General features: G+C 33.3%; 1 protein-coding gene across 1 annotated transcript; it reads left to right on the plus strand.

Moving 5' to 3' along the window:
* Nucleotides 1–2: 2 nt before the first annotated feature.
* On the plus strand, nucleotides 3–24,182 carry LOC138324665 (cell death abnormality protein 1-like). The gene is made up of 21 exons (XM_069269701.1): nucleotides 3–123; nucleotides 2,425–2,631; nucleotides 3,346–3,591; nucleotides 4,064–4,162; nucleotides 4,885–4,980; nucleotides 6,437–6,532; nucleotides 9,936–10,031; nucleotides 10,688–10,783; nucleotides 11,680–11,775; nucleotides 12,079–12,174; nucleotides 13,222–13,317; nucleotides 13,622–13,717; nucleotides 14,766–14,861; nucleotides 15,166–15,261; nucleotides 16,301–16,396; nucleotides 16,706–16,801; nucleotides 19,526–19,621; nucleotides 20,511–20,606; nucleotides 20,916–21,011; nucleotides 23,000–23,089; nucleotides 23,846–24,182. Exons 1-21 carry the CDS (start codon nucleotides 39–41, stop codon nucleotides 23,983–23,985), a joined length of 2,307 nt encoding a protein of 768 aa, XP_069125802.1. The 5' UTR covers nucleotides 3–38; the 3' UTR covers nucleotides 23,986–24,182.
* Nucleotides 24,183–24,380: the final 198 nt, after the last annotated feature.

The raw sequence follows: 24,380 nt of genomic DNA on the forward strand, positions 1-24,380 counted from the left end.
AACTTCCTTGTCGATGTTTTGTCCCTGTATTACACGAAATGGGGACAGCAATCATTTGGTTCGGAAAATCTGTGATTTTTATCATGATGATGTTCTCTATATTAAGGACAATTAGACCTGAAAGTAAGTACTTATGATAAGGAAGTGGAATATCTTAATAAGAAATAACCAATGTGTTGATAAACTACTTAATTAAAGCCTAATATCTGATTACTGCATTTACGTCCATATTTAAAGTACAGTTATAAGTTTGCGTAGAGAGCTTATAGAGACAATGATCATGAAGCAAAATATGACATAAATGTATTGTTCCACATTCTTTATGAAACATATAACACGAAATATTTACAAATTTCACAACATTGTTAAGTATTTTGATAGCTACCGTTGAGATTAATATGATTAATATGATTAAGCAGGTACAACATATACGTTGTACCCATACCAGAGTCACGCACGATAAACAAATGCAATACATAACCACTGAGGAGTTGATGGAATTATTTTACAGTTAAGAAAATGCATCTTTTAAATGAATTTCCTTTAATGGAGATTTGACAGTAACACTAAATAATCAATTTAATGCTAATGTTGAATTTATCAGTTCATCAAAATTTAATATGCTATATAAAATTCTGTCTTTTAACTTACAGTAAATTAAATATATATAACTGGTATTACCCTTAACATATTATAAGTGGATGTTACTACGTCATATGATCACTCCCGTCTCCGTACACTTATGCACATTTATGGAAAAACCAACCATTAATTGAGTGAAATTAAGAGTATTCAAAAACTGATCTTCGTTATTTATAATTGGGTCAACGAACGAATATCGTATTTCGCGTTGATAGACTAAGAATTATTAATTAGTGAAGCATGTCCTTTATAAATTCATTGAGATATAGCAGATATGTCAATACAATCCATCAGAGTCGAGGTGTAAACGCATGAAATCTATTTGTGTTTAGGTAAATATAAATCACAACATATCTAGCATTGCATTCCATTACAAATGTAATCAGATTTATAGAAAATTAATGAACAACCATTTCATTGTTATACATATATTTTCTGTTTTTACGTTTTTCGGGATATAGCAGATGTACGTCAATACAATCCATCAGAGTTGAAGTAAAATGTATTACAAATTACAACATAGATAAGAATATAATCCATTATAAAAGTGATCAGATTTCTAAAAACAAATGAACAAACAATTTTATTGTTATATTTTTATTTAGTCATATATATTTTGGGGAGATGGTGGGATGGCCGAGTAGTTAATATCTCCCGACATGTAACCGCCATCGGGATGCGAGTGCAAAACCTATGTGAGGCCGTTGTCATGTATTGACCGCTGATCGATGATTTTTTCCGTCATTTCTCTTCCAATAAAACCTGGCAGGTACTTTAATGACACCGGCAGTTAGTAGCACATTGAATTAATAGATCTAAAAAGGATTCCACAAATCGATCTGTAGAAATGCAAACTTGTAGTAAACAGAACTTGTAAGAAAAATGTTTGTACAAACATGAAATGAACTAACGCAAAGAGTTTGGTATAAATAGTATTGCGAAAAATGCTTTTTACGAATGGCCGCACTGTTATTTGATCTAGTTCTGCCGTAGGGTAATATACTTCAGTTTTTTACACACATATATTCGTTTCAACAAACTTCGTTTTATTTACTGTAAGTCACTAGTTAATCACATCACTTACAATTTTATAACTAGGCTATATTTAGTTTCAATGTCCACGTTGTTGTCCGTGTTTTATTCAATCGAACATCGTGTATCTATGTTCGTACACGCCAATCTGATAGGTGAATATCTGCATATTATAACATACAGAATACAATTAACAATTTTAAGTATATATATACAATTTGTTGAATACAATGAGTTTTATAATACAAATGGAAAATATTAGACACAAATGTTAAAAATATTTAATACGAATGCAAATAATATATAATAGAAATGTAGCATATTAATCATAAATGAACGATATTGAATATAAATATTATTTAATTCAATTATGTAATGTGTGGCATGACCTATGAATCAAGTGATTCTTTCATTAACATAAAATAGTAAGGTCTGCAATATTAACGGAGTATTTTGAATTGCTAGTTTAGCATCCTATCAACAGCCACGGCCATTATATAATGTGCCAGGTTTATATTATGGCGAAAAGCCGGAGTACCCAACACGGAAAAGCAGTCAGTATCTGGAAATTATCACGCATGGAATTTAAACTCGTGAGTAAGAGGGTAAATGATTTGTTGCAATATTTATCGGGACATCTTTTCTTTCCTGTGTTATTATCTTTCACGCGGGGCCAATGCGACTCCATTATGTGCTAATGATTATTATGAAATTGCCGTTAAATGACACGATTGATTGGTTTGTGTGTAGGTAATATGGCCATAAACAAGCCGGCGAACCAGAGTAGTGGAACTCACCATACATGGGTAGCCAGTAAGGTCGTGGATGGATGCGTGAAAACGGATATTGGTGCCAACTGTTGTACCCATACCAATGCTACAGGTCCAAAGACAGTCTGGTGGCAAGTGGATTTATCACAACCAACAACCATCAACAGCATATCGATATACTACAGAGGTCAGTTTATTCAGCAGCAAATCGCAGATGACATCCGCTCGAGAAACAGATAATCCCCACATATCTAACACAACTACTGGCAAAACACAACTCTTACAAATATGTTTCGAACCTTAATATTCATTGATATTTAAGTACAAGTCTTACTTTTCTTTTAAATATTTTGTAATGACAAATAATCATACACAAAACGCGACAGATCTGGACCCATACCTACCCATGTTTGTCACTTACAGAATCAAGTTCGATTCCATCCACTATATATCTACAATGTGGTAGGCAGACATAATCTGCATTATTAACTATTTATTTCAACGATCAGTTAATATCAACCTTTCGTTCCAATTAAATAAATATCCTTACTCTTACTTCGTTCAAAAGAAAAATATCTTGCAATATCACATTTGATCTGGTTACCTTTGAATAGGCGATTCAAATTGCTATTTCCAGAATCTTAAAAGTAAATCTTGAAGAGAGAATAGTTTGTATGCACCTTTCATGTATGTGGTATTCTGAAAAAAATATACAAAGCTTCAGAACAGATTAATTATTAATTAATTACATAATTATAACTGAAATGGTGTAAAAGTATTATAATAGAATGGTTACACTATGAATGATACAGTACTGTAAAATTATAATTTTGATGATATACAAAAATAATATGACCACAACGAATAAAATGCGGACGTCATATTGCTTTTCCTTCTCCAGCTGGATACGGAGCTAGATTTGCCGGATACCACCTATACGTATCCAATACCACTGACATACCGCCTGATCGTATTCTGTGTTACGAGGACAAGAGTAGTACCAATGCCTCTGTACAGTTGATTATAACACATCAGTGTCCGTATGTAGGTCGGTACGTGACTGTGTACAACTATAGAAACGACACCAAACGGTATCCCTGGTATGATAATTACGCTGTTCTGGAATTGTGCGAGGTACAGGTGTGGGGTGAGTACAGATTTCCAAAGCAAAAGTTTATGAAACTAATAAACTGAAATATACATATATGACTTGCTATATAATTTGAATATAATGCCATTACATTAGAACGAATTATTAAGTTACGAGGCCACCCAGAAACGTATGTTTAGAGGAATTGATATAGTAGAAACAGACCGGAACCAGAACGAAATTTTATGTAACATTTATTGAGTCCCACAGTCCCAGACATCATTGCCAACTCCACTCAACTATTTCGCAAGATAAAAATTAAATGTAGGTTACCGTAGTTTTATTTAGTGCAATTCAAACACAGCACAGTGTGTGGATATCATGTGAACATGAGTTGATATGACAATAACGCTGTCCTCGCGTTATGATTTAACTCCTGGGGCATCTTACTTAAATTTGCTTTACCTCACCACTTCTAAATTGTATCTGTGCCTGGAGTCACCAATTAACACGACATGATTGTTCACAGGGTGTCCAGTTGGAACTTACGGTGACGGTAACTGTAACAGCGCGTGTTCTGGGAACTGTAATGGTGGCAACTGTAACGCGACGACCGGCGATTGTTTCTGTGAGTACAATTGTACAATACTATAGGATAACGATAGGGGTATTCTACCCGAGGGTCAAACAATGTCGTAAAACCCGAGGCTTGCATGGCTACCCATGCAATACAACTTTGTGACGTCACTGCGTTGATGAAATTATTTTTTTTCATGGTTAATTCTAAATAAGTTCGTTTTACATCTGTAAAGAATGCAAACAGCGCGACTCGCAATGCAAATAAAACGAGATTTTCATGTAAAGATCACGTATTTGCTGTTGAAATAAAATATCGAGGTATGTGAGAAAAAAATCGTCATGTCTTCATGAAGTTGTTTTTTTTCAGACCACAATACAAGTCTAACATAAGCTAATATTGTCTGTCGGGCTAACGCTACAGTTATTGTTAAATCAGAGGTTAGACCTACCATATCTTACAGCGAAAATCAACACACTTTAGCATGTTACATCACATAAACATTGCATCGAGTTTATTGTGGTTATCTGTGTCTTTCATCATAAGAATATTACTTATTTCCTCGCTTAAAAGCAAGCTTCGTCTGCAATCCATTTTTTCTTATCAAAATACCTTGGAGAGTTCCGTTACACTGACGACAACGTTTCCCAAACATGCGAGGGACTCCGCATGGGGAGACATGATTTTTAAGTTTGACGTTCTGAGGGTACACGAACAGACCAGACTCTCGTTCAGTAACATTAAAGATGTTGATTTTGTGTATCCAATTTTAGACTGCTTTCCTGGAAGGTGGGGTAACAAATGTGAAAGCAGTTGTTCTATGAATTGTGTTGGGGTGATGTGTGACCGGTACACCGGACGCTGTACAGGTAAATGACTTTATCAAATACTGATATTGCTAAAATTTGTGCATTTATATTCCAGTTATTTTATTCCTGTTATATGAATAACTGACCCTTTCCTTCAGAGGAATATCTATCGCTTTTCGTAATTTAATATTGCCATTTCAATACTTTAACCCCATTTACTGTTTCCCCAAAGACATCCTCGAGATCCCGAAGTCACGTTATTTTTTTTCTGACGTCATTTGTTATTCCTGTCTTGACGTCACACCGAAATTTCAGCCAATGATAATTGCTCCAGGTCGTAGTACACTAGTAAAATAATATGCAAAAATAATACACGGGCGAAATAACTTGATATTAGGCGGATTATGAGATAACTTATTGGTTTTTTTTGTGTTAACTAGACATATATATACACGATGAAACATCGGTTAAAATGTGTATCGTATTTACTATGTCAGCGGTGGAGCATATTTAATGATACGAGATTGGCCTTTATCTAGTCAATTATAGACCAAACCACACCCATTGCTGACTGCCTCTACTGGGCAATAATGTATAATTGAAATTAAACCAGTAATTTCTCTTAAGGTGTACTAGATCTATATTCCTTGCAAGTACAGTACACGTATATATCCTTTCTGATCCGACAGGTATGTTTATCACGTTTGGTAGTATATCAATGACGCGACAGTAACGTAAGTGAAATCATATATATTAAAATCAATGTTTCAGATTGTATTTTAGGATGGTATAGTGATATGTGTAACCAGAAATGCTCACAAACTTGCAGTGGAACATCGTGTATTGTATTATCTATACATTATTACTCCAAACTGACACTTATCACCCTATTTACTCAGACAGAACATTATGAAACACTGATGGGAAAGATAATGTAAACTCATTAATTACATAACGGGTATAGGGAAACGTCGTTGTAACATAAATTAGTCAACTGCATTAACTCACCGATACACGCGTCAAAACTATGGTGTTCATTGTTAATGATGCCATCAACTTTGACACAGAAATGTGTTATAATGAAGGAAGATGAACATGCTTCTAAAAACTATTTTGTTCTTAAACATATTATTGGTATACCAATGTTATAAGTGTTTTAAGTGAACATGTATAGTTCAACCCCTCTGTAAGGTTTCTGCTCGTTAACAAGAATGTTATAACACTCAGCGAGACTGGTGTTGATTTGTCTTCACCACACAAACGTTAGTATTCTATATTATGTCGCTGTTAACTTACACATAGTAATACATATTTGTATTATATATTTGAGTTTAAGTTGTTGTTACAGTATTCATATTTTTATTGTGTTAGTATTGATTTCATTCATCTCCCTAAACCTAAGGAAATGATATATCTCAATTGTAAAACTTTATAAATGTCATCAACTTGTTTCATTTGATGTCTTTGTTTCGATGTTATAATTTACATCAGTAACATTGTGTTTAATAAATATTAGGCTGTGTATCTGGAACATACGGTCATGAATGCGAAAACACCTGCTCTATGAACTGTAATGGAATGGCGTGTGCCCAGGACACCGGGCGATGTACAGGTAAATGGCTTTAAAGAAATAATCAAGTGCTTTTCATTGGTTGAAATTTTGATTGGGACGTCATGGCTTGACAACAGTTAACAATTACGTGACGGTAGGTTTTGAGAACAAATTTGCTTTTTTTGCAATATATTTAAGGATGTACACCTCTGAGAAGTCAAAATTTTCTTGTATTAAACTGGAAATAGGAGTTCATACCATACAAGAAAATGGAAGAAAAAAACATATGTCGGTGTGCTTACTTTTGAGCTATTGTCACTCAAAGATACCAAGTTGACAAAATCTTAGATTTTTTTGGGATTTTTGCCGTTTTGACCATATACACAAGAGTTTAAAGCCATAATTTCCTAATGAGATGTTTGATATGTATGGAAGTTTGAAGAATTTATTTTCCTGTAGTCTTCTTTAAAAATATACAAGTTTTTATTAATAAGACTCATATTTTTCTCAGAATAACAACATATGCTACCCCTACCCCTTAATTTTGAGCTACAAAATACACCATTTTCAGGCATTTTTGCCAAATTTAACCCTTTACAGAAACAGTTGTGTTAATATTTTGCATAACAATAGAGAATGGGGTGTTCTTTCTAAATTAGGCAGAAAAAGGGGGAGTCAGTGTGCTTACTTTTTTGCCCCATTTGAATATGTGTTATTTTTTCAGTATTTTAGAGTAAAAAATAAAAGTGCTCAAATTACCATTAAATGTAAAAATAAAGTGACAAAAGCGTATCACTTCACGCAATAATGTTCAAAATTTTAATAACCACGAACCTGGTAAAGATTAACAGCAAAAATTAGCTCGATACAGCTAAAAATGCTGGTGCAGTGATGATTTAAGTAAACACAATTTCAGTAAAAAATGGTTAAACTATGGCTCTACTCAAAGAGGAAAAAGACACAATTTCAAAATGGCCGCCAAATGGGCCATTTCTTAAAATCCCTGTATAAAAAAATCTACTGAAAATAGAAATGTAATTTTTTGACAAAATTTGCATCTAGCAACTTGCTACAGATATTGATAAAATATATTTGAAAATCTCATAACTTATTTGATCTTTGTCGAAACGAGACTTCAATGGGACTGAAACCTCAGAAGAATACATGCTTAAGTTTCTGCAAAATGTCAAATTCTGGTTGAAAATAAGGGCTAAAGTTCAAAAGTACAAACTAGTTAGAAAAAACTCTTTAAAGGTTTTCTAAAGTTTCGGAAGGCCTGGATACCGGTCATGTAGCTTGCTGAGATAAATGGCTAAAAATTTATAAATAAGAAGCTTGGGGCTAAATATTCTAAAATCTTAAAAGATTTATTTTTAAGCTCTTAAATGCCTATTTTAAGAGTTTTGATATTGGACCTATACTATGCGGAGATAAGAAGAGTTGCCAGTTTTGTCTACATAAATAACCATGATCTTCATTCATTGACATAGTAGCCAAAAACCCCAAGCAATCTTCTTGACGTGAAGTTCTGAAAGGCCTAGATACCTGTTGTCGCACATGTAGAATGCGGATATGAAAGACTACCAAGTTTCTTCACCTGAAGGATGTTTACTTTAAAAACAAATCATAGGGCTCAAAACACCTAAAATCTCCAAACGACTTTCTGTTAAGTTATCGAATGCATAAATATCTATAATTAGGCCTGTGGCTTGCTAAAAGGTTCCGAAGTTTACTGATATGGATAACCTTAGTTCCTTGTTGGTGAAATTGTTCAGTGGCATTTTATCATTTGAAATCCTTCGAAATATAGGTTGTTTTTTTGGTTTGTATACGTTCGTACTAATTTTCGTTTATTCGTTGTAACTTTATTTCATATATTTGTATATGGAATGGACATTCGAATCATGTACTCTGCCCTCCAATAGTTCTGTGTCATATGTTAAAATTTGCTGGCAATTTATCTCGAAAAATCTCGAACAGACAATTATTGAGTTAGAGAAAATAAATAAGTTGAAAAATGTATATTGATATTGATGTGTATTAAAAAAGTTTATATATTTCTGTTATTAATTACTTAATTACTTAATGTATATTTGTAAAACTGCATGTGAAACAGAACTTTTGGAGGACAGTGTATATATTAGTTTCTAGTACATTCGCAATTATCTTGTTACATTTAGTTTGATGTCCTCGTGTTATTTTGCTTTTTTTCTCACGAATAATGGTGTCATCCTCCTCAATTGCCATAGCACTGATTTGATTTAATCAAACTTAATCTATAACATAAATAACTAATGATAATACGAGTACAAAGTAAATTCGAGACGATTCATTTTATTTGCTACCTACGATAGATTTGCTAGATGTTCCAACGGAATGGGTAGGATAGGGGAGGGGGTAGGCAAGTATAGAATTATATCTGTTATTCCCATCAATAGTGGTATCTAGCTATTCAATTTGGAATCCTTTCTCTTGTCTTTTTTTCCAAATAACTTTATTCTTTCTATTATCTCCTTGCCGACGCCTTATTTTGGCTTTGAAGCTAGCTTTTGCAACTGTCAAAAGGGGCTTCTAATTATTTTCTTCTATCCAACCAGTTCATTTGTAGTCAATGGAGTGGTACAATTTGCTTCTGCTTAATTATATTGACCGTTGTCAGTTTATAAAACTATTGAGGTGTGAAGATTTCTGACTTAATATGGAAGACAACAGTGGCTAAACAACATAAGCAAACACCCATATAAGGATTAATATCCTAAAATGACCTCTAATGCTAATATAACCAATAATTATTCAACCAACTATTAAATCAATAATGACGAATTTATGTTTTATTTTCTTTTAGCTGTTTGCAGATGAGCTACGAAAAAGTAAAAGGAAATGGGGTTACCTTAAAATACTAAACCATTGGGGTATTGTTTGGGGGGAATCTTTACCAATGAAGGATATATTTTAAAATTATAAAATAACTAATTTAAAAAAAAAGAAAATTCTGATTATGAGTAGAAATTACATGGCTATTGTTGTCTATATTTTTAACGCAAATAGAGTAATACATATTACTTGATTTGAACGGAATGCACAGTCCTTTTTTATCTACATGTGTTATTTTGTGTCTCAAAAACAATATCGTAGGATAATTTTTTTTTCGAGTCGCCTTTCAAACAGTTCAATATATGCAATAAAGTTTTCTTTAAATCGTACCTTGACTGTAAGTCTATTATGAGAGCGTGATTGGCTTGTATGGTATTTTCCGAAAGGGTTATAAATGATGAGTTCAAGTCATGACATCGTCCACGGGAAATGATGCACATTACAAAAGACAACATCACTCAAGTTTCGCTAATAGTGACGCCAGCCATTGTAGACACATACATCCGTTCTTATACTAAAATATGTTTAACACTTTTGTTCTGACAATGATAAGTAAGTAATATCACTTATATCGTAATCAATATTTCAGTCTGTAATCCAACATGGTATGGTGATATGTGTAACCTGAAGTGTCCACAGAGTTGCAGCGAAACATCGTGTGATCGGACAACTGGAAATTGCTTCGGTAAATAGCAGTTTATTAGGCTTAGCTTCTCCATGATAATTAGATAGCGACTATTATTTTCTTAATAAAAGTTTCTTGTGGATTCTAACGTAATAAAGACAATAGCCTAGCAACGGTTTGTCAAGTGGATATGTATAGCTCATTTTTTCGTGTATAAGGTTTTGGGTGATGCACATGGATGTTAGAAAAGCTCATGATACCCTTGTTGACTAGTCCTAATCATCTGACGGTTTGTGATATCACATCGCAGTCACCATGATAAAGATGTATGTATGTAAGACCATGTTAACCAATAAGTTAAAAAAATATGCCAAATTAATTGTATATGCTTATTTGAATATCACCTGTCGTGTAATCGGATATATTAGAATCATACGACTGTTTAACAATAATATTTCGTGGCTGTACACAACAAATTTTCTATATTTGTGTAATTTATTTAGAAATTTAAAATATATGATATTCATACCAATTTTTTTTCAAAATTGCGTTCTATAAAAGCAAAGTATCAAAAATGTACGATACGGCTGAGTAAATTTTAATGAAATATCAATGTGCGTCAGTATTGATTTAAATCTCCCGAAGTGATATACATGTATATTAAATACGAGAGGTTTATAGATTAGGTGTCAACAACCTTATACTTTCCAATGTAGGCTGTCTTTCTGGAACATACGGTAATAAATGTGAAAAGAGCTGTTCTATGAATTGCAAGGAATTGTTATGTGAACGAAACTTCGGAAGATGTACAGGTAAATGATTTTTAACGAAATCTTGTTTTTTTAGGTTTATGCCCCCTTCAGTAATTGCCAGTTCTGTCTCATAAATAAACTTTAAGGTGTCATCCTAATCGATAGTTATCAATCATTTTAAAAGTGATTAAATTAATATTTCAATATTTTGATTATACTTCACCGGGAGGGCCGACGGAATAATTCCATAAAATGGCTCCCGTCGCCCTTCCATCCTCAAATGACCCCCTGAAATCGTTTGCCTCTAATCGATGATTATTATCTAGTTTGTTCAAACGTTAACCATGTCAAATGGAAACATGTTTTTGATATATATTATAACTCTTATCAAAGAAATACAAAAAAAAAAAAAAAAAATAAAAAAAAAACCACCGAATATTTGATTTAAATAAACTTTAATCGGTAACATTGTCGATGGATGGCGATAAGAACCCAAAATTAGAAATGGGGACGGTTCTGTTAGTACTAGTCACGGCATTCTACAGAGATCGGTACAAACTGTCCTTACCAAATGTGTTTAGTACGATACTTTCCCCGAAACCTTTGGTAAATCTCACATAAAACCTAAAGTTTCTGCTTTCACCGTCTGATTAGTTGCGGTAAGCCTCAATTATATCAACAAAATGTTAATACATAATATTTTGAATCAATCATATACAACATTCTTTTGCAAGAGCGATGCCATGCAATGATTGAAGCATTGTCATTGGTTGCTTATTACGCAAATACGAGAATTTAAAGAGGCGCAATGCAGAACTTCGGTTTTTTGGTGAGAGTCGCCAAGGGTTTATCGAAGTTGGTTGTGGTAAGGCAACCATATTTGCATAAATGACAAATGACAAATTCTAATGCATACATTTTTAGTTATTCTATACACATTGACATCGCTATTTCAGACTGCATCACAGGCCGGTACGGTGATACATGTGACCGGATCTGTTCAAACAATTGCAAAGGAAATGTTTGTGAAAGGGACAACGGACACTGTTCGGGTAAAACACAATTTTCTCATTTGATATTTATCCTATATCACTAATTCGAAATTGCATGTGTATTTAAATGAACTTCCACATTTTGTTTTTCTTAGCCTATTGGACATTACAATCCTTTTTATTTTGTTTTCTAATGCATTTTAAATCATTGTTTACTAGCCAATAAAGTATTCCAATGAGGTGTTCGATATTTCTCTGTCGTGCACATCGGATTATTAACTGTTAACAAATGCTACATCTGCGCCTCGGTGGTTTGTTACTTGACCACATATATTTATTTTAGATATATGCTTTACTTTTCAGATTGTGTTTCTGGAACATACGGTGTAATGTGTGAAAACAGCTGCTCTTCGAATTGTAATGCAATGCTGTGTGATCGGACTTCCGGACGCTGTGCAGGTAAATGGCTTCAGTAATTATTTCACACTTCATTACCTTACATTTGCTGTTACAAAAATACCCTGATATACGTTGTTAATAACTTAAATTCCTTGTTGTTAGTTACACACCATGTATTGGATTAAAAAAGGAATGAAACTTATTAATAAAGTATCAAGTTTCATGTTATTTGATATATAAATGATACATGATATTCATCTTATAATAAAAGTATTATTTGCGACAGCCAGGATGATTTAACTTTTCAAGTTGAGTACCAATTAAGATATTTTGCAAGATGCTAACCGTATATTATGTTAATTGCTTTGATTGCAAACATACCCAAATTATAAGCATAGTCACATTTGTTTATTTTATTCGACGGAAAGCGAAATACCACTTCGCACCGGAAAATATGCATAGAACAAGAAATATCAAAATTGTTATTTGCGTTTTACAAAAGCGCTATTACTGCAAAACAGTTCTAGTATTTGATTTAATATGTTCCTTATATCTCAAAATACTGTACGCAAGGACACACATTTTGTAGTCAGGGGATATAATTTCGTCTCGTGTTAAAACTAAAATTCATTACCTAATTTCCAGAAGATTCATAAAAAAATAATATTCTATCCACATTCTTAAATTATCTAGGATGCAGTGATGCACCATGCCGTATTTTCACTTAAACATTTCCAACAATCATTATCTATCAATAAATTTGAAATCGTCCGCTTCTTTCCTATCAGCTAGTCAGACCGTCCCTTATATTCTAATATTGCAAAGCTCCTCCCAATAAAGTTTTAAAGCTGATCGCATTGCTGATTATACGATGTAGTATGCGGTATAAAACGTACATTTGGCTAACAACGTTTGTTTAAAGATGTTGAAGGGCAACAATATTGACATAAATGGCAAATGACAAATGCTAATGCATACATTTTTTATGTATGAGCAAATATATGTGACACGTATCTCATTTTGTGAAGTTGCCCCTTAACGATTTGCATAATGTAATTGAATTCGTCTATGTAAGTTATTCTATACACATTGACATCGCTATTTCAGACTGTATCACAGGCCGGTACGGTGATACATGTGACAAGGGCTGCTCAAACAATTGCACAGGGAAACTGTGTGAAAGGGACAACGGACGCTGTTCTGGTAAAATACATTTTTCTCATTTGTTATTCATCCTATATCACTAATTCGAAATTTCCTGTGCATTTAAATGAACTTCCACATTTTGGTTTTCTTAGCTTATTAGACATTACAATCTTTTTTCTTTTGTTTTCTAATGCATTTGAAATCATTTTTACTAGCCGATAAAGTATTCCAATGAGGTGTTCGATATTTCTCTGTCGTCGACATCGGGTTATTAACTGTTAACAAATGCTACATCTGCGCCTCGATGGTTTGTTACTTGACCACATATATTTATTTTACAGATATATGCTTTACTTTTCAGATTGTGTTTCTGGAACATACGGTCCAATATGTGAAAACAGCTGCTCTTCGAATTGTAATGCAATGCTGTGTGACCGGACTTCTGGACGCTGTTCAGGTAAATGGCTTCAGTAATTATTTTACACATTATTACCTTACATTTGTTGTTACAAAAATACCCTGATAAACGTTGTTAATAACATAAATTCCTTGTTGTTACACACCATGTATTGGATTAGAAAAGGAATGAAACTTATTAATAAAGTATCAAGTTTCATTGTTATTTATATATATAAATGATATTTGATATTCATCTTATAATAAAAGTATTATTTGCGACAGCCAGGATGATTTAACTTTTCAAGTTGAGTACCAATTAAGATATTTTGCAAGATGTTAACCGTATATCATGTTAATTGCTTTGATTGCAAACATACCCAAATTATAAGCATAGTCACATTTGTTTATTTTTATTCGACGGAAAGCGAAATACCATTTCGCACCGGAAAATATGCATAGAACAAGAAATATCAAAATTGTTATTTGCGTTTTACAAAAGCGCTATTACTGCAAAACAGTTCTAGTATTTGATTTAATATGTTCCTTATATCTCAAAATACTGTACGCAAGGACACACATTTTGTAGTCAGGGGATATAATTTCGTCTCGTTTAAAACTAAAATTCATTACCTAATTTCCAGAAGATTCATAAAAATGACATTCTATCCACATTCTTAAATTATCTAGGATGCAGTGATGCACCATGCCGTAATTTTCACTTAAACAGTTCCAACAATCATTATCTATCAATAAATTTGAAATCGTCCGCTTCGTTTCCTATCAGCTAGTCAGACCGCCCCTTATATTCTAATATTGCAAAGCTCCTCCCACTAAAGTTTTTAAAGCTGATCGCTTTGCTGATTATACGATGTAGTATGCGGTATAAAAACGTACATTTGGCTAACAACGTTTGTTTAAAGATGTTGAAGGGCAACAATATTGACATAAATGGCAAATGACAAATGCTAATGCATACATTTTTTTATGTATGAGCAAATATATGTGACAAGTATCTCATTTTGTGAAGTTGACCCTTAACGATTTGCATAATGTAATTGAATTCGTGTATGTAAGTTATTCTATACACATTGACATCGCTATTTCAGACTGTATCACAGGCCGGTACGGTGATACATGTGACAAGGGCTGCTCAAACAATTGCACAGGGAAACTGTGTGAAAGGGACAACGGACGCTGTTCTGGTAAAATACATTTTTCTCATTTGTTATTCATCCTATATCACTAATTCGAAATTTCCTGTGCATTTAAATGAACTTCCACATTTCGGTTTTCTTAGCTTATTAGACATTACAATCTTTTTTCTTTTGTTTTCTAATGCATTTGAAATCATTTTTTACTAGCCAATAAAGTATTCCAATGAGGTGTTCGATATTTCTCTGTCGTGTACATCGGGTTATTAACTGTTAACAAATGCTACATCTGCGCCTCGTGGTTTGTTACTTGACCACATATATTTATTTTACAGATATATGCTTTACTTTTCAGATTGTGTTTCTGGAACATACGGTGTAATGTGTGAAAACAGCTGCTCTTCGAATTGTAATGCAATGCTGTGTGACCGGACTTCCGGACGCTGTGCAGGTAAATGCTTCAGTAATTATTTTACACTTATTACCTTACATTTGCTGTTACAAAAATACCCTGATATACGTTGTTTATAACATAAATTCCTTGTTGTTACACACCATGTATTGGATTAAAAAAGGAATTAAACTTATTGATAAAGTATCAAGTTCCTTGTTATTTGATATATAAATGATATTTGATATTCATCTTAAAATAAAAGTATTATTTGCGACAGCCAGGATGATTTAACTTTTCAAGTTGAGTACCAATTAAGATATTTTGCAAGATGCTAACCGTATATCATGTTAATTGCTTTGATTGCAAACACACCAAATTATAAGCATAGTCACATTTTTTTATTTATTCGACAGAAAGCGAAATACCATTTTGCACCGGAAAATATGCATAGAACAAGAAATATCAAAATTGTTATTTGCGTTTTACAAAAGCGCTATTACTGCAAAACAGTTCTAGTATTTGATTTAATATGTTCCTTATATCTCAAAATACTGTACACAAGGACACACATTTTGTAGTCAGGGGATATAATTTCGTCTCGTGTTAAAACTAAAATTCATAACCTAATTTCCGGAAGATTCATAAAAATGACATTCTATCCACATTCTTAAATTATCTAGGATGCAGTGATGCACCATGCCGTATTTTCACTTAAACAGTTCCAACAATCATTATCTATCAATAAATTTGAAATCGTCCGCTTCGTTCCTATCAGCTAGTCAGACCGTCCCTTACATTCTAATATTGCAAAGCTCCTCCCACTAAAGTTTTAAAGCTGATCGCTTTGCTGATTATACGATGTAGTATGCGGTATAAAACGTACATTTGGCTAACAACGTTTGTTTAAAGATGTTGAAGGGCAACAATATTGACATAAATGGCAAATGACAAATGCTAATGCATACTTTTTTTATGTATGAGCAAATATATATGTGACAAGTATCTCATTTTGTGAAGTTGACCCTTAACGATTTGTATAATGTAGTTGAATTCGTGTATGCAAGTTATTCTATACACATTGACATCGCTATTTCAGACTGTATCACAGGCCGGTACGGTGATACATGTGACAAGGGCTGCTCAAACAATTGCACAGGAAAACTGTGTGAAAGGGACAACGGACGCTGTTCTGGTAAAATACATTTTTCTCATTTGTTATTCATCCTATATCACTAATTCGAAATTTCAATTGTGCATTTAAATGAACTTCCACATTTCGGTTTTTCTTAGCTTATTAGACATTACAATCTTTTTTCTTTTGTTTTCTAATGCATTTGAAATCATTTTTTACTAGCCAATAAAGTATTGCAATGAGGTGTTCGATATTTCTCTGTCGTGTACATTCGGGTTATTAACTGTTAACAAATGCTACATCTGCGCCTCGGTGGTTTGTTACTTGACCACATATATTTATTTTACAGATATATGCTTTACTTTTCAGATTGTGTTTCTGGAACATACGGTGTAATGTGTGAAAACAGCTGCTCTTCGAATTGTAATGCAATGCTGTGTGACCGGACTTCCGGACGCTGTGCAGGTAAATTGCTTCAGTAATTATTTTACACTTCATTACCTTACATTTGCTGTTACAAAAATACCCTGATATACGTTGTTTATAACATAAATTCCTTGTCGTTACACACCATGTATTGGATTAAAAAAGGAATTTAACTTATTGATAAAGTATCAAGTTCCTTGTTATTTGATATATTAATGATATTTGATATTCATCTTATAATAAAAGTATTATTTGCGACAGCCAGGATGATTTAACTTTTCAAGTTGAGTACCAATTAAGATATATTGCAAGATGCTAACCGTATATCATGTTAATTGCTTTGATTGCAAACATACCCAAATTATAAGCATAGTCACATTTGTTTATTTTATTCGACGGAAAGCTATAAACAAAATAGAATGAATAAAATCAACCGCTTCTTTCTTATCAGCCAATCAGATCACTCAATACATTCTAATATTGCAAAGCTTCTCCCACTTCAAGTTTTCACAGCTAATCACATGATCAAGCGATGTTGTATGTGGTATGAAAAGTGCAGCATTTTATGCCAGAATTTCCGAATCGATTATGTACCAATGCATTTGAGGTCTTTTCATGACGCCCGTCAGTGACAAATCTTGTAATATTTGTCTCCAACATCACGAAAACGGCCGAAATTATTTTGAAGTTTCTCTCTACGATCGATTGGCCTAGATCACAAAATTCCAGTTGGACGATGTTTTCGAATGAGTATTTTTGTGATTAACAATGTGTTTTCTGAATAAGGTAAAAATATAGAACTATCGGCTAGTTTTGTATAAAAGTTTTATAATTCAGTCGTGATCGGGATCTGCTGTAGCGTGTCAAGTTTGTCAGCCGATCCCCCGATAAGGCTATTTTGAACAACTGACTGAAAATTGTTGACACTGTGAAATCAGTTGTATATTTGAATCATTTCTTCTATGTTTCGATTACATCATATTTTCTATAATTTAGGTCGTTTACACTGTTAAAGACATAGGACTCCGTCGCGACCGGTATCTTACAATATGAAAGCCGTGTAACGTTAATTTACCGGTTTCGACGTCACCACAACAACGTTAAAGATGCTCCACCGCTGACAAATGGTATTTTTCCACAAACAAAAACAGGATCAGACGATTTGGTATTTTTCTACAGTTACAAAAGTTACATACTTTACACCATTACCACCATTGGAAAGTTTGAGCTTCTAATTTCATTTTAAGAAAAAAATATTAGAAATAATTAATTGCATCCCGAAAAAATTCCGTACCACTATGTTCTATATAGAATGAAGTTCTGACTGCGCATGCACCAAAAGCAAAATAAATTATTTTGTATTTTTTTTGTGTTAATCAGACATATATATACACGATTAAACACCAATTGTTGTTCAAATGATGAGTATCATTTATGGTCTGTCGGCGGTGGAGCATCTGTAAGAACTTCTATGAATCTAACGCGGATTACATCATAAAAATAATCCAATCAGAAGAGACGATATATCAACAATATTAGAATACAAATCTTAACATAATTATTTCGCGGCGAACAATTATTCATAATGTAGGTATCTAACTTGAGCTAATAAAAATGAAGATATGGGGTTCCGTGAAAATGTAAAAGATGTCGTTATGGTGATAGAGACGTCACATTTTGATGGAATAACATGTCATAACAACTGTTATTATACTTCTACTTTATGTACACTATATTCACTCAAGTGTGTGCTTGTCTTTCGAACTTACAGACCCCTAGAAGCTAGCGCACATCCTCACTTTGGTTTATCCGTCGAACCAATCAGCTTTGAGGTGGGCGGAACTTTTTCCCAATCACGCCATTAGTTGCCAGGCGATGTGAAAATTAAGCAGAGCTAGTTTCCAATCTCGCCATATGCGATGGCTTAACCAAACGACGTTAGTTTCGATCATTAACTGTTACCGATCTTGTCGTCATGTTTATCTTGCAAGTGAAAAGTTTGTTAATGTTATTAGGTCACTGGACAAAACATGTAGTACATGTATACTTATATACGCACAGTTGTAATAGGCTACCTGTGGTTAACTTCTTGGAATTTCAACAACATATATTTCAAGAATAATACATAGTGGTAGAATCTAATAGCCACTAAGACAAATTAATATTGTCGTCAAATTTTGTGTGCACCGGTATGCTGATCAAACAGTCAAAGTATTGGGATGAGGGATAAAGCAAGTTTCTGTTTTCCCCCGAGCTTGTCTGTTTCTCTCGGCTCCGTCTCGCGAAATAGGCAAGTCTCGGACAACCATGTTACATCCATAAAACCCCATACTTTAATTGTATACCAAGATACACGACAAAATTTACTATCTCTTATCATATTCGTCGGTTTACGATGTATCAATTAAGTTTTAAGTTTGATAACAAGAGTCAATTATTTTTTATTTAACAAAGAATATTAGTTTCAAGTTTGTCGATTTCACCTTTAATTGCATATATATGTTTATAGTTTATCGACAAGTTATCATCAGACTAAAAAACAAAATCTAGGTGAATCATGATGACAGATAAAGCGTTTTATATTCATGGATAAAACAAAATTTTATTCAGTTACCAAAGTTCAGTCGTAGGAAGAAACCCTGTTCTGATATTTTTAATGACATATCGTTGCCTTTTATGAAATATAACGAAAACTTGGTAATGACATTGATGAACTAAACTAACAAATAACACGATATTTAATACCGCGTATTCATATACCAGATTGCGTTTCTGAACAATACGGTGAAAAATGTGACATAAGCTGCCCAGAAAATTGCAACGGCACAACGTGTGGAAGGAACGACGGACACTGCTTGGGTGAATATTCATTTTATCTATTATAATAATTCCTATAGTAAGCGGTATCTTTTTCCTCCTTCTATTTTGTTTATCTATGTGTTACTGCCGAAAGTCGAAGCGAGCATAGTCCTCCCTATTTAGTTGTACATTGTGATCCCTATAATCAATGAAATAATGCTGACATTCTATGACTTCTATTATATACTGTTAGCATTTAGTTTGGTCTAAACACAATAATAACATTCATCTGGTGATTTCTCCTGTTAATGACATAGATCTTCGCTACTGTATATTAACGTTCTTTAACAAATTCTGATATAATTATTTTGAACAGCAAGGGATGCTAATGATATCTGACGTTGACGTCATATCAAGGACTTCTATGATACATGTGGCTCACTTTCGTACCACATTGTACAACAAACTTACAGTTATTCTAGTAATTATTATGACAAATGATTTGAAAACCATATGAAAACTATCAAATTTCGCTCCTACTGTCTCGCAGTAATAACATGTATTAGCTCAAAAAAACTTTCTCTAGTTTTAATTCCACTTCAATTTATTACCGTTACTATCGTGCATTGTACAACCCAGGAGAGTTCTAAGACTCTAGGCGATTTTAACTTTCTTGTGTTATAGAAACATTAAACCATTACCTAAACAATATATTTCTGGCTAAGTTTTGATATTGACAAAATATTCCAATAATATTAGCATGATAATGAGGGAAATAAACCCAATTAGCCATAAAAGCTGTAATATTGTGGCTCACAAGACTCACAAGAATAGGCCGGTTACGTATATTCGTTCTAATGTTAAAAGAATAAATAAATCAAGCTACTGAATGTATATAATCTTACACGTATTCATTCATAGTAAGTCTGTTGTTTAATAATTTTATTAGATTGCGTTGCTCAGAGATATGGCGATAAATGTGAAAGGAATTGTTCTCAACATTGCAAGGACAGACACTGCCATAAGGATGACGGACAATGTGTTGGTGAGCAAGTCTGTTTTAATTTTCTTCACAACTTTCGTAAATTTATTTAATTATAGACCACTCATTGATGCATCACAAATCAGACTAGAAATCTTCAATTTACCAATTCTGTTCTGATTGCTTAGGTGAGCATGTAAATCGTTAGCTTTAATGTAATTCCAAATAATATGCAATACAAACTGTGCATTTTCCCAATAGCTTTTAGTGTTTTGTTAATGTGATTATATCTTTTTTATAAAATATTGTATGCAAATGCATATGCATGTAATACATTGTGTATTATGATTGACCGCATTCTTTCATATTTAGAGTGTAATCCTGGAAAATACGGAGCAACATGTGACATGGACTGTCCAGGGAAGTGTAATAGGAGGTTGTGTGAACAAACCACAGGGCACTGTAAAGGTAGATTAATTTCAACAATTGTTAAGTGATGCTATGTATTTGATGTCTACAATTCTATGATAGACTGGACATCAGTGACTACAGTACTACAAACATCACTAAAATTTGGCTTGATAATTATTGTCGCAATGATTTCTGATTCTAGAGTTAAACTTAGGGGAGATAATCTAGAAGTATTACAATTCTGATAAGAATATTTAATCAATAACGTAGGGTCTGGTGTCCAGTCAAAAATTATGAAGACGTGTTTCTGTCCATTCCTGAATATACTGTTTCAGTTCTTGAAAAAAACAAGTAACAGTATTGGGTCACCTGTGTTCTTCATTGGTAACATAAATCATGTAAAGCTGAATGGTCTTGATTTATACTAAATTCAATAATACTTGTTAAGTATACGTCCTAAAACATAACAAAACAATCTTGCGTTTTGCCATATAAGAAAACGTGATTTGACAATAAAAGTATATGTTCCACTGTATGTAAATGAAGCATTAAATAGATGTTACACAATGTTTTATTCCACAAAAGTGAGTTATTTCCTAAAAGTTACAAAAGACACGAGTGTCTTTTGTAACTTTATACTAAAATAACTTTCGAGTGTGGAATAAATTTCATATTCAAAAACTACGAGTCGTGTGACCTGTTTCTACCACAACTATATCCGTTTGTAGCAGATATAAATATGACGAGGATAAGGTAACGTGTGTTTGCCGAGATATGCAAATAAGATGTGATATTTTCATCAGCAAACAATGCACTAATTAATTTTCAAAAGTAATCATTTGATAAAGAATCCATTCATATAAAAGTCTTCGAATTGGGAGCAATTTTATGATTAAATATTTCTCATTTAACGTATTATTACATTTTTTTCAAGGTCATATACAGTATATAACTCGTTGTCGGTATATATAAAGCATGTGCACGACAGAACCGTGCCATTTACTTCCCGCCAAATAATCATCAAGCCATTGTGATCAAGTTCAAGTCCGTTTTATACTAGTTTACTCTACCAAACTCACCAGTATTAATAACCTTTTCCGTCAAAACGAACGAGTTACACAGATCATTATACTTAACATAAAAAGTCACGTTTTCGACGCATACTGAACGCTTTGCAATAGCAGTTGTCTTGGCGTAAGGCGGCGATCACAACATACATCGTAGCGTGACGTCACTAGATTATTGATGACGTTGACAAATGATGACGTTGCACTGAGAAATAAAGAGTTCGGTTAAAGTTCACCATGTCAGCCAATCAGATTGTGTATAAGGTTTATACTATGTGTGGTATAAACAAATTTTTAATCAACAGCTACATCACTTATCTGATACCCTGAGAGTTGAAGGTTACAAACCGCCTATATGTTTATTAAATAGAGGAGTTATTTTTTAAATTACAAAGACACTCGAGTGGTTGTTGGATATGGAATTTATTCCACACGAGTGAGTTACCTTTTTAAAAGTTACAAAAGACACGAGCTTTAGCGATTAAAAATTTGAGTGTCTTTTGTAACTTTTAAAAAATAACTTACGAGTGTGGAATAAATTCCATATCCAACAACCACGAGTCGTGTGACCTGTTTCTACCATAATAATATCCAATTTTAGCCGATAGAAATACGACGAGGATAAGTACGCAATCCAACAGCAGTTTTGGTGTCAAGCGGCGATATCACCGCATAGCATGACGTCACTCGATTATTGATGACGTTGACAAAAGGTGATACGACACTGAGAAAGACGTAGTTCGGTCAAAGTTCATCGTGCCAGCCAATCAGAATGCGTACAGAGTTTATACCACGTGTGGTATAAACAAATTGTTAATCAACAGCTGCATCGTTTATTTGATACCCTGAGAGTTGAATAACAGCGCCTATTGTGGTAGAAACATTATTAATACTAATAACACAAGCATAGTCTTTAGACAGAGAGACTATATAGATATATGAACTGATAACCACATGGAGTTTGTATCTGTGTTGTAGGATGTGTAAAGGGATCCTATGGCATAGACTGTTCGACGGCATGTGATACTAACTGTTTAGAATGTGATCAACAAAACGGAGAATGTACAGGTAAATTTATATAATTATTCAACAGGATGTCAAAGTCAAACAAAACATACCTATATATTGCAATATTCTTCTTTCATCAATCACTACCTATATATTGCAATATTCTTGTTCACTACGGCAATATACTCACCGCGATCTCGGGTCAACATCGGACATTCTCTAACCTATACTAAATGAGTTATTCATTGCTCCTATAAGCTGTATCGCCATGAGCCGTGCATACTTTCTGGTTATACAAACTTGATACATAATAAAATATGTTGGTAGAATTGTTTAAAGTCATTGGGATATACGCTTCATTCAAAAAAGGGGGAGTGTGTGTGATATAATATAGAAATGTTCAAATTTTCAAGATTAAAATGTATTTAATGTGCATATTTATATGTTGGTCATAACGTATTTCCCTTAGAGTCTCCCGGTCGAATCCCGATCATTTAGCCACGTCACCATTGAAATATCTTGAAATCGTGATTTTAATAAACTAGGAATTATATCCGATTATCAAAGTAATATGTAAAGTGTCACTCGCTGTACTTAAAATTTGTACTGTGTCACTGCATACTCATTAAACGTATACGTACTTAACATTCAATTCTGCGTAGAAATCTGTGTAGTTCTACACTACACCACAACGAAACTACAACATACGGACAACTAAGAAAATTAACATTATATATATGTGATAATTGGAGTCTTACCTTAGGACTTAGTATGTCTATTTATATCTAACATGTAGCTATCCTTTTCTTTTAACAGAATGTGCCGCAGGTTTATATGGAACGAACTGCACTTTGACGTGTGGACATTGCAGTAGTTGTCTGATCTACTCCGGTGTCTGTGTAACACCATGTGACGATGGTTACCAAGGAGATTTGTGTGCAACAAGTAACAATTAGTTTAACTTCAAACTGATGAATGCTATTTCAAAATTCCACATACATTAACATTATTTAAGGATGCGCCACCTCTGACAAATGAATTCTCTATCAACAACAGGAACAGGAACATAAGATTTCGTATTTTTCTTCAGTTACAAAAAATGCTTACACCATTACCACCATGAAAAAATTTCACCATTACCACCACGAAAAAATTTGAGACTCTAATATTACTTCAAGTTAAAGATATTAAAAGTAATGGATTGCATCCAGAAAAACAAAGTTCTAGTTGTGCACGCACTAAGCTGTAACCAAAACAAAACATTAGAAATATCTTTGGTATAGGTGTATCTCCTTCTCCGTAGTGTTCTGTCAAAACGTCACTTATGGAGGTTATTTTGATTTGATATTTA

The sequence above is a fragment of the Argopecten irradians genome, chromosome 6 (assembly GCF_041381155.1).
Source record: "Argopecten irradians isolate NY chromosome 6, Ai_NY, whole genome shotgun sequence".
Classification (NCBI taxonomy): Eukaryota; Metazoa; Mollusca; class Bivalvia; order Pectinida; family Pectinidae; genus Argopecten; species Argopecten irradians.